Below are 12,276 nucleotides of genomic sequence, written 5' to 3' on the forward strand. Positions count from 1 at the left end.
TATTAGGCTACGAGGTCAAATGTTTTGACAAAGAAGCTTCAAAAAATGTTGACGGAGTTTGAAAATGTGTTTTAGAAAAGGATTAACTGTGTTTCTACAACACTCACGCGTGGTTTCCTTTCTCTCTTTACTCTGAAACCTGCAGAAAGAAAATGTGTATAAAAATGTGTTATAATCTACGACACTGTTTCTCTTCAAACCTCTTTGAACCAGAGGCTTATTTGCAGCTTTCAAATGTTCGGGACATGTGAATGTATTTAGCTTTTCTATAATCTTTGAACTCAAGTAATTCGGCTAAAAGTTACATAAAGATTAACATCGGAGATTTTGTTGGTCTGTGGTATGATTCACGTGGTATTTTGAAGATGCTGAATCAATAAATAAATCATTAATAATTTCAACCAGAAAAGAATTATGATGCCGGTGCTTCCACCCAGTGAAATGTTGATATTTCTAAAAATGTTATGGCACCATCCAGTGCAGACAAACACAAAAGACAAACTACAAACAAGCAGGTTCTTTATTAGCAAAGAGTAACAAACCAGCAGGTTGTATGGAGTAAGAACAGGCAGCCTATACAGAAGTGTGCTGCTCTCACACAGCAACACTAAGCCATCAGCATAACGTTATGGACGGAGCTCGCATCGGGATACAGCACAAGGATTAGCATTCAACAGGGTGGGGGGGAGGGGAGCCGCCGCGGCGCTACGCGGCTCACCAAGCCATGGCAGATGCATTGTGGGATTGTTTCAGGCCTGAAGTGTAACTCTGTGGAGAAGATGAGTGTCAAGAACGGACAACGTGTGATTAGAGGGTTTAATGACACAGCAGGGACACCTGACTGCAGCATACTTGTGTTTTTATGTGACTTTACGCGAGTGTTTTCATTTTCTTTACTCCACTTTATTTGATACAACTTTAGTTACTTTATGTTAAAGAGCTAAGCTACTTCACTGTTTGCAGTGATCACATTTTGTACTTCAATATAATCCACCTGCTCAAAAAACACATGAAAAACAGGCGTGAATTAGGCCTAAATTCAGCCACACTAAAGATATTTTCACTTTGAAATATTCCCTAACCGTAAAGACAAAATGTGAATAAAATGTCTTGTCCAGTCTAACTGAAACATCACTAAAATTTGACTTGTTGACCGAAGATTTCATGTTAGACAAGCAACAGTTCAGCTTTGTGAGTTAAAACCAGACCTCTGCTGCTGTTCAGGGTCAAACCCGGGTTAAAAGAACAACTGAAGCAAACTGGAGGGTGAAGCTGTACTTCAGACAGAGCTAGTACTTTACATAATGTACACTACTACTGCATCATTTTTTTTATATTTCCATTACCAGATGGGCCGACTGGAATTTTCGAAATTTTCGAAAACAATTTGAATGAGACAGAAATACAGACCTCAGTAAAGCTGAAATATTCTGGTGTTTTGTTGAAATATGATGTATTTTGTACCTCATGAAGACCCTGAGTGCTAGGCTGAAATACTAGAATGCAAAGAACAGATTACACTTCAGTTGAAATGTAAATGAAAAGAGTAACTGAAGGACTCCGGCTCTTTAAAGGGAAAAGGAAACCAGCAGAGACGGACCTATTGAGCAACCTCAACCTGCAACTGAGATTTGATTTGGGCCTCATTTACATACATTTGCTCACTTCAGGAATTCATGGATTACCTTCAATTGTTATAAACGGGTGATAAACATAAAGGTAACATTTGCTCTGTTGCATTTTTCCCTTTGAGAAGCTAAAATTTCCAACATTCGGAACCAAAGTCCCTGCTGAGAAGATAAAACACGGCTGTTTCACTGGTACCTGAATAGATCTCATTACAGCTGCAACGAAAACACGAACTCTTAACACTCGCAGATTTGCATGTAGGGCAGCGTATCGATTAAATAAATGTAGATACCAGTACCAATGCCAGTACCCTTAAAGTGATTCAGATACCAACAGCTGACTTCATTTGACTTTTTTCTAGTTCTTGCCTAAAATGCCACCAGCTCTGCCTTTATTTTTACCAGACGCCACATGTGGAGAGCCATACTTTCCAACTTTTAAGAATGCTTGGGATGATTGGCTGCGAGCGAAACCATACAAATATATACTTTTTTTTCCAAATCTGGCTCCATAGAGGATCAAATGCAGGTAGTTTCGTTACTACTTGGTACCGGGTTATTTCGGACCGATACCCAGCCCTAGACTTGCATGGAGGTTGTTTTAATAGACAAAAGGTGAAAGTGGCTTCTACAGACCTGTGGCTTACTTACATTTGCACCATTCTGCATCCCCGGCTGCATGAAAATAAATGCTTACTATTGCAGTACACTAAATGCTCGCGGGGGGAGGGGGTGGGGATGCAAAATGGTCAGAAAGGGGGGCATTGTGAAAGCGAAAGCATTTGGTGAAAGCAGAGGACAGCACTTGTGATGGCAGAACACATTCTACATTTTTTTTTTGTACATTCATCAGTAGAAACAAGACAGTAAACAGACTCTTCTGTCTAAATCCAAGACCGACTCAGCAGCCACATTAACTTTTTTTTTTTTTACAAGATAAATGAACCCAAACACTATGGTTGGTTACTTGACACAGTGGCTGGTAGACAAATGTACAAACAGAAGCAAAGTATGAGGGGGGAGTTCATTTCCCACCTCAACCCCAAATGTCACAGGTTTTTTTTTATATCAAGAAACAGACAGATTTCTAACCTGATTTCTAAACCATCCCTGGTGAATTTACATGCAGGTTTTCCCTGATTATTCTACTTTTTTTGTAAACTACCTAAGCTTCTTTTTTTTGTTGTAAACAGTGAAACGAACAGATTTGTAGGGTTCCAGTCTCCATGTCTTCTCTGTGTTCCTGTGTAAGGTCCAGTAGTCCTTTTGTTTGCTATACCCGGTTATTCAGTGATGTATTTTTCTCCACCTTCCATGTAGAGATGCTTCCAGCTACGACCGCCCATTTTAACCCAGTTCATTGTAGTTCATGACGGCACGGTTCCGTTTAAATCAGTCAGTGATTTGATGTAAACTCCAGCAGTTTTCACAACTCTATTCACAACGTAAACTCTGCCGCTGCACAGTCCAGCAGCTGTTTAGTGGCTTCAATTTACTCATCAACTCTACTTCAGCGAAGGCCAGGCTGCTCCGGGTCAACACTGCAAATTTCACTTCCAACATAAGTCCTGGAATAAATAAACATATAATAAATTAAAGGTATATCATAGCAATGTTGAACGCTGTTGCATCCAGTCTTTCCAATGTTGGTGGTTTAAATCGCAGCCACAGTTGTTAATGTACAGGTGGTCTGTTATGCAGGAAGAGTTAAATATCCTTTTTAAATCCAGTTTTTTTTTTTTGCCGTCTGCTGTTATTTTAATATTTTACTTTGTAGAGAGGATTCCCCCACAAGAGATTTCGACAAGCAAGAAGAATGTAGAAGATTTGGACCTTTCCCTCCTCAAGAAACCACCACGCATTCAACACCATTATTACTAGAAACATCCACAATAGAGTGAAAAACCCGCTTGTTTCACCTACATTTCATTCATGAAGTTTTCTACAAGATTTCTGATAGCTTTGCTGAAAAGTAATACATAATGACAGTCCAAGTCAAAGCGTTCTTTAGCAAGACATTGACCCAGGATAAGAACAGCAACTAAACCGACATTTACTAACTCCTCTGATATTAGTTATGATCCGTCAGATTCCTTTTGAAACAGATCAGACTCTTTAAAGGAGCATTGTGTGGCATTTACGTTTATCTGTTAGCAGAAGTCGAATATAAATATGTTTACTCTAGTGTGTTATCACCTGAAACTAAGAATCGTTATGCGTTTGTTACCTTAGAATGAGCCTTTGATATTTGCACAAGGAGCTGGTCCTCTTCACTGAGTCCGCCATGTTTCTACGGTAGCCCAGAACGGTCAAACTAAACTTTGGCGCCGGCCACAGTAGTTCCTCCTACACGCCTAGTTTCAGTTGAATACAATCTGCAACCTCACCGCTAGCTGTCGCCATATCCTACACACTGCAGCTTTAATCCTCCATGAGAGCTTCTCGCGACACTAAATCAGATCAAAGACATCGTTAGTGGTTTTGTTTCAGTGAATTGCCATTTTTTGCTTCTGACCAACCCTACGGTGTCACAGGTCGGGCAAAATATCACTGTCAAAATCTCTCAGAAGCTTTTTTAATATGTTCAGATATGTTATGGTAAAACGTGTTAGCAGGTTGTAAATGCCTTCTCAGTGACGCAAATCCCTGCCGGACTCAGTGCTGCCCCAGTGCTCCTGAGCAACAGGCCTAATAAAATGACCTCCTCAACACAATGGTCTCTTGCCTCCAATATATCATCTGTCCCTGGAAAAATAAACATTACAAATATAAACTAATATGTTGACATTAAGCCGGCTCACAGTGTGTTTTCTAAATGCTAATTTCCTCAACGTTGAGGTCATTTCTTTGGGTTCTGTTGGGGTGTTTTAGGCTGTTTATGGGACCCGCTTTACATGTAATGGTTGTTACTGGGTGAAAAAAGATCAAATGAATGTGTTAGTCAGTAATTAAATATCATACAACCTTACATTTCAATAATTACATCTTCTGTTAAGTTTTAAGTGGTCCTTTGTCAAGAAGAAAATCTCTCACAGGAAGGATTTAGGCAACGCATCTCTTCCCCACTCACACGTTAATAAATACTGAAGATAATTAAATGCTTAAAATATATAGTAGTGTTATTGTGGGTGCCCTGGTGGTCACAGATGGATTGTTATTGACGCTCAGAGCTCCTCTCCGTCACAGCGTGTTGCCCATGCTGCTGCTCACCAGCCCTTTGATATTAGTGACGGGCCGAACGTCGTGCAGCTGTCTCCTTCGGTCAATAAATGTGGCTAACCGCGTCGTGTCCAGGGGCGTCTTGGAGTGCTCCCCACCATGTGCACCCCCGCGGCCCACCCACGGGTGCTGCAGACAGGAAGTGGCGCTCGGCCTCTTCCTGGGATCCTGCTGCAGCACCGAGGACACAAAATCCCTCGCCGCCTGGCTCACGTCGCGGAAGTATTCGTCCGGGAAGCAGAAGTCCAGGCGGCAGATGTTGACGCAGGTCTCCTCCGGCGACTCGTCCAGAAACGGGGACACGCCGCTGAGCATCACGTAGGCCAGCACGCCGACGCTCCACACGTCCGTCGCGACGGAGACCGGCGTCCCGCGGATCAGCTCGGGTGCGGCGAACTCCGGGTTCCCGAGCAGGAGGTGGACGTACCGGCGCTGGGCGGACAGCTGGACGGCGTCGCCGAGGTCGATGAGCTTAATGCCCGGGGTGGGAGAGTGGAGGTCCACCATGATGTTCTCAGGCTGCAGAAGAGAGGAATAAATTCAGAATCAGATGAAGATTCATTAATAAATGACAAAAAAAGTTTCACAATGTAAATGTCAGCCTCGGCAGATAATGGAATACATTTACAAGACACATATGTTCATTATTAAGAGTAAAAATAAAACTAATTTATAGGTCAAGTCAGACTATATTCATGTAGCACACGCGTGGTTCTCACCTTGAGATCCAGGTGTGCCACTCTGCAGGTGTGAAGGTGCTGCAGGGCCTCTAGTGTGTCTCTGATGAAGAAGGCCACCTTCTCCTCCATCAGCTCATCGTGGGCGACGAGGTAGTCGAGCAAACGACCGTCCTCCAGCCTGACACACACAAACACACAACGTAACATTTAGCTACATCTTAGATTCAGTTTCATGGGTGGATTACTGAATGGGCCAACCGGGCACAGACCCAGGTGCTTAAAGTGTCAGGTAAACAGCGTTCGGAAAACACAATAACAACACAAACTTGTTTTTCAAACGTGAGCTCCTGTAATTCAGTCAGACTTACTGCTCCAGGATCAGCATCAGAGAGGTGGGAGACTCGTATGTGTCCAACAGCGCCACCAGCTGGTGATGCTGTACGTGTTGGAGGACGTCCGCCTCATGAGCCACCTGCTCCTTCTTCTGCATCTTCTTACTCACAAACTTGACCGCAACCTGAACAGAATAAGTATTTATAAGTTACAATCTCAAATCTCACTGCTAGATGTCACTACACATTGTACCTTTAAATTATCTCAAAGCATCTGAAAATGAACACTAATATTCTGGTAATACCATATACTTTACTGCAATTTTAAAACAAAATCCTACGTGCATCTGGAAACCCCAAAATAGACCAAACTGCAGTCTAAATTTCCATCTATGATATATCAAAATCACATTTAATTTTAACCTAAAATAAATAGAATTAACTTTATTTCAACTGAAAAACAAAAACTTCATTATAATCTTGAATTAGAACATGGCTGAAAAGAAGAACACAGAAATCGACATACCGTATTTCAAAAACACCTAAACACTTACCTGACCAGGGAAAAGCAATACCTCTAATAATATTAAGTCATTCTGTCAGGGGTGTCCTACCTCTTTCTTTGTAGACTTGTTGAGACATTTTCTCACCACCGAAAATCGTCCCCTGATGACACAAACAAAGACAAGAGGTAGAATTAAAAAAAAACGTAAAAACCTATCAACACCTGAGCTGAAAATCAAGTATAAGTTGTGAAACTCAGTAATTTGCGACTGGGTACCTTCCAATCTCACAGATCTCAGAGAAGGTCGACTCAAAGTTTTCTTTCCACTGGATCCCAGTTCCATCGTACCCAGAGTCTGGACAGAGAAAGAGCAGACGATTTAAAGACGCTTTTAATTTTCAACACTACATGAGCTTTTCTCTTGTGCCGCCCTCTATGCATCAATAGTATAAAATGTTTTCTGTCCCACACTTTCCTGTATGTTGTAATAAAAATCTCTCGGGGTTAGCGGGAATTTAGACTTTTAGTTTGATAAACTGTGGATATGGCTTTACTGTAAACTGCTTTGATCTATAAATAGTTTGTACTATTAAGATGGTTTAGACAGTGTAGTGTATAATACATTCAAAATAAACATTGGCCATAAAAGAGCTGGAATCAGGACACGGTTAGCCTAGCTTAGCATAAAGACTACAAAGCCACAGGGAAACGGATAGCCTGGCTCTGTTAAACTAAACATTAATCCTCCATGAAGTCAAATAATTTGTTTTTATATTTCTGTTCAAAGAAAATACCTCTTACAAATACACATTAGATGCTGTTTCCCCCCCGTTTCTAGCTTTATGCTAAGCTAAGCTAACCATGTCCTTAATACAAAGACATCAGGTTAATATCCATCATTCACTCTTGTAAAAAAGGCAACAAAAAAAGCTTTTTGCTATTCATTTGAAGATGTTCTCTTAGGAAAAACAGGTTTTGTGCTCACTTTATTGAACTGTGTGTGTTTTCATGGCTTGTGGGGACATACATCGTTTTACACAGTCACATTGTGGGGACTCGCCTTCCTTAAGGGGACATATTGCACATCATTACATTTTAGTGTCAAGACTTAGTTTACATTTAGGATAAGAGTTAGGATTATGATTAGGCTGATAGGGGTTATGGTTAGGGTAGGTCCCCAGGAAATTAGGGTTAGTCAATATAATGATCCCATAAGCCATGAAAACACGATTGATTGCGTGTGTGTGTGAGTGCGCGTGCGCGTGCGTGTGCGTGTGTATTCTTACTGCTGCTGGGCAGTGTGATCATATTTGAGGGCTCGGTCGGCGGGCCGACCCCCCAGCGGTTTGAGGCTCGCACTCTGAACTGATAGTGACCTCCGGGGATCAGAGCGTCGATCTGAACACACTCCTCTCTGCTGCTGGCCACCTGCTGCCAGAGCAACGAGTCTGAGGGAGAGAGAGCAGAAAAGGATTAAACGCGTAATCTGCAATTTTCTGCAGCCAAGGGTTTAAAACTGGATAATAAGTCAATTCATGGCCGTTTCAGTTACAGACACGCTGATGCGTGCAGTAAGGGGATCTGACATGTAAACTTGATTAAAATTACAGATTTCTCTGGGTTAGAAAAACATTTGGGATATACACAACTAACAACATATAGGTTTTGTCATTTTCAGACATTTTAATGCCGTCAATTTACATATTATACCTTTAATCTCTTTGCATATAAAAAAATTTAAAATCCACCTGGTCCCACACACACACACCTTCCTGCCTGTACTCCACAGTGTAGCTGCTAACGGCACAGTGAGCAGATGAAGCCGGAGGCGGCCAGTGGATCATCACCGCCGTGCTGCTGGCCTCCTGGGCCACCGGTCTCCCAGGGGCTGCTGGGATACCTGCAGGAGATGGGGGGAAAGCTCTTTTTGAAATGAAAGTTTTTTTTAAACTATTCCAAAAAACTAAAATCTTCCTTTACTCATTATTAGTCAAGTGCTGACGAAAGTTACCATTTGATAAAAGTGAAATGCTCCTTTTACCTTGCACTTTAATGGAGGCGGATGAGGAGGCAGAGCCGTGGTCGTTAACGGCCACGCAGGTGTAGATGCCGGTGTCCTGAGGCATCAGGTTACAGATCTTCAACAAGATGTCGCCTGTATCCCTGGAGAGGAGGAGGAGGAAGAAGAACGGGTTGAAGAAGAGGGAGGAGAAGAAAGGGAGGAGTAGGAATTTGAAGGAAAGAAAGATGAAAGGGAGAAAATGACAAATAGTAGGATTACAATATAGTAGGAAGCGGGAGAAGATGATGGGAAGAAATCAGGGAAGCATGACGGACAGAGAAGTTAAGTGTAGGAATTAGAGCGACTGCAGAATGAAGGAGACTTCACACACAAGCACTTGCCGTTACCTGATGTCGATGGTGAAGCGGTTGTTGCTGGTCACTGGGTTCTGGTCGGGGCCCTTCAGGGTGACGGAGGGTTTGGGTCGTCCACAGACTTTACAGCAGAGGACCACAGTCTCCCCGAATGCACACACCACGTCTGACAGAGCAACGAGGAACTCTGGAGCCACTGCACGCAGGAAAACACGTCACTAGATACTCCAATTTATAGTTTTAAAGAAATGTACTTTACTTATAATTGATCTAATATACTGTATATTTCTAAATGTGTATTTCAGATTGGGAGCAAATTCTCTTCATTGGGTCATGATGTGGCAATGTAAGAAAACAGTGTGGCCCTCTGGCTTCATTCACTCATTCCTATCATTTTATACCAGCAGACCTCAACTTTGTGGCGGTATTTAGGCACAACAGAGAACCAGCAAAGTCATTCCTAATTCTGGCAGGCTGTCTGGCACTAGATTGTTTATTGATTTGGGAATCGGGCTGATTCTAATTCGGCATGCAGCCGACCCGATTTTACGTTTTGTGGCATGCTGTAGTTTATAAAAATTGATATTGCAAGTATGCTCTGCAGCTGGTGAGGTGTGTGCAGGAGCCACTATGAAAGCCCTGAGAGGAGTTATGATACAAGAGAGTGAGGTGCAAGACTACCACATGTTCTAAACAGGACTAAAATCATTCATGTTTTCTTCCAGGTGGGTTTAAACACAAGGTACATGTAGTGTGTTTTAGCAGGTCATGTAACCGAAAACTCACCTGGAAGAAAACATAAATGATTTTAGTCCTACTGGTTCTCTTCAGCCTCTTGTGGACATAAATAGTATTACAAGATCAAAAACAAAATTGTCTAAATCTAAAACTTGTGAATTTGATGATAGTCAGACTTACCTTCCTGGATGAAATTTGGGTTGAGAAGCTGGAAAACAAGATGAGGTCAATGTTAAATGTTTAGCTGAGGTTTAGTTTAACATAATACCTATACAATCTGTAACTGCATTATTTGTTATATTTGAAATATAATACTGTAGTTGTGTCTTTTCTGTCGACACCAAAATCTGTCCACTTGTTTTTGACGTTTTCCATGGAAAAATAATCTGTAACTCCATGCAAGTCCTTTAAATAAATGATAGTGTGTGCATACCTCCATGCCTGTTTTTGGGTCAAGGTCATCGTCACAGTCTGACTCATCTGAAGTGTGAACGTCCTGGTGGAGAATGTAGGAGGAAGGAGGAGGTCAAGAGGAAAGATGTGGGATTTAAAGGCGGTAGGGAATAAGGGACGAGTAAAAGGACGCAAGGAAAAGAGAAGAAATCGTGTAAAAGGAAGAGAAGAACAAGAGGATAATCGGAGGCGAAATAATGAGGGAAAAGGGGGTAAATTGAGACGGGAGAAAACTCCAAGGGAGTGAGGCAGACAATGAGGAAAGAGCAGAGGGAGAGGAAAGGAAGATTTCCAAAACTATTGTGATGGTGGTTTCTGGGTGTTTGCTTGGCCAACAGGTGTCTCAGCTATGCTTGCTTGCTCATCTCTTCACTGCAAGAAGCTTTAAAAAAAATAAAAATTTGTTGCACCAGATCCTATCTACAACATACAGTCTAGGATCTCTATCTAAATGTTTGTATTGCACTCAGCAGGATCCATTTTCTCATTCATTGCATTTCTTTTGTTGACACAGAGAATTGGAAGAGATACTAAAACCAGAGATGGCTCAAAGCTGCATATGTAAATCTGACTGGTCACCATTATCTGAAATTGTCTCATTGACATTCACAGTTATTGAAATGTTTTTCATATATTCAAAACAGGGGGTATAAAAAGGAAAAGATACAGAAAAAGGCTGTGGATTTAGCGTCTTAAGTGTCTTCACTTTGAAACAGCATCATATAATCCTACATCATGTGACTGAAAAAACACCAAAACCTGTCACCGTCATAAACACTCCAGAGCTCCACCACGTTAGTCCACTACAGAAAACACTGGTTAGCACAGCAAACAAAAAACACATTTCAAATCAAATTTAAATTAATAATTCAGTGGATTTTACCTCTATATATCCATGCACAAGGAGGGATAAATAAATCACAACTCAAAAACACAAAAAAATAAATCACTTTATTTTCCAATCAGTGCATTTGAGGGTTTGGGGTAAAACAAAATGATTAAAATAAAACTTGGGTGTTCTTGTTTAATGGTTCTCAACCGTCTAATCTTTTGAAATGTCACTTTCATTTCCATCTTTCCGTTTTTACCGTGTTTATTTAGTGACAGTGTGGGCTCCATGGCAACACTGACAGCTTGATGGAGACGCACTGGGGGCGGGGCTTAGAGAAGGGTAAATTGCTACTGTACACGTCTCGATTGGTGCCGATCACCAAGCTTGTACTGGCTAGCTTGATAGTTCTCGCCAGTTAGCAAGCGGACTAGCTTGGCAGGCTATTGTGTACGTTAACCTTGCGGTAGCATGTTACTAGTTAGCTTGCCGCTCACAGCAGCTTGCTAACGAGTCCCAAAAGTTGTCACTAAGCCACCAAACTTCCAGGAATATATTTTGTTGTGACATTTTTTGGTCTACCAGGAAATTAAGCCATAGTACACATACAATAAATATAAATATAAATAAAATATAAATAAATAGATATATTGGATTTAAACGTGGCTAATTTATTTTAAAGTTACACCTAAACCTTAAGTTGTGGTTTGGCTGGCCAGTCAGTGCTTTTGCCCATTACCTGAACCATAAATACAAAATGTACTGAACCCAGCAGCACAGTAAATAACAGTTTGAATTCATGTCAGCTGCAGGTTGAGAACCACCGCCGAATTCAAATAAAGACACAGAAACTACTGTGCGTTTGCAGGTTTGGGCGCGCACACACATGCGTGCATACACACACGGGTTAAGAAGAAAAATCAAAAAACCAAGTAGGGCAGGTGAGGGGGTTTCGGCACACACATATGACATCACCAGCGTGCGCCGTCGGCCTGCTTTACTCACTTTGCCCTTCGGCCTGGTGGCCGGGGAGGCGAGAGGGGGAGGGGGCGTGCTTTCTTTGGGCTTACGGAGGAGGCCGTTCTCCGGACCTCTGACCCCCAACGAGGAGACGTCCTTGGTGGCTTCAGCGCGCTTCCGGGCACGCAGTGTGTTCCATGACAGAGACTTCCTGTTCGGTACAGGAACGAGAAACATCAACCAGCCAATCAGAGAGAAGCTCAGCGGTGTCCAGCTAAGTCTGGCTGCAGAGGCAACGTGGCCGTGCAGACTTCCTCGGGACCCTCTGTAGCTATCAAGTGGCTGAGAGGAATGCTACATGTCATGTTTTGTGAGTTTAATACCTTTTTATGTTGCGTTTCTAGTTATTTTTTATTAGCATGCTAACATTTCTCTTTAACAATGTTATATATTATGATATATTCTCATTTCAAATTTTTTTTAGTTAGGAAATGCCAACAGTCGGTTCACATAATGAAATAAATATGAGAAGCTTTTTAATAAAGAGCTACTACTT

The 12,276-nt window shown here is 41.8% G+C and overlaps 1 protein-coding gene across 1 annotated transcript in view; it reads right to left on the minus strand.

Moving 5' to 3' along the window:
* Nucleotides 1-4,808: 4,808 nt before the first annotated feature.
* kalrna (kalirin RhoGEF kinase a) overlaps nt 4,809-12,276 on the minus strand; it is a gene marked incomplete at both ends in the record, with an annotated part of 118,940 nt that continues 111,472 nt past the window's right edge. The window contains 12 exons of the mRNA XM_079170410.1: nt 4,809-5,366; nt 5,567-5,705; nt 5,896-6,044; nt 6,474-6,525; nt 6,641-6,719; nt 7,651-7,812; nt 8,133-8,264; nt 8,406-8,527; nt 8,774-8,936; nt 9,659-9,686; nt 9,912-9,974; nt 11,766-11,931. Of these exons, the coding sequence (XP_079026536.1) occupies nt 4,809-5,366; nt 5,567-5,705; nt 5,896-6,044; nt 6,474-6,525; nt 6,641-6,719; nt 7,651-7,812; nt 8,133-8,264; nt 8,406-8,527; nt 8,774-8,936; nt 9,659-9,686; nt 9,912-9,974; nt 11,766-11,931 (1,813 nt within the window). The remainder of the gene's footprint in view (nt 5,367-5,566; nt 5,706-5,895; nt 6,045-6,473; nt 6,526-6,640; nt 6,720-7,650; nt 7,813-8,132; nt 8,265-8,405; nt 8,528-8,773; nt 8,937-9,658; nt 9,687-9,911; nt 9,975-11,765; nt 11,932-12,276) is intronic.

This window comes from Pholis gunnellus (assembly GCF_910591455.1).
Source record: "Pholis gunnellus genome assembly, chromosome: 12".
Classification (NCBI taxonomy): domain Eukaryota; kingdom Metazoa; phylum Chordata; class Actinopteri; order Perciformes; family Pholidae; genus Pholis; species Pholis gunnellus.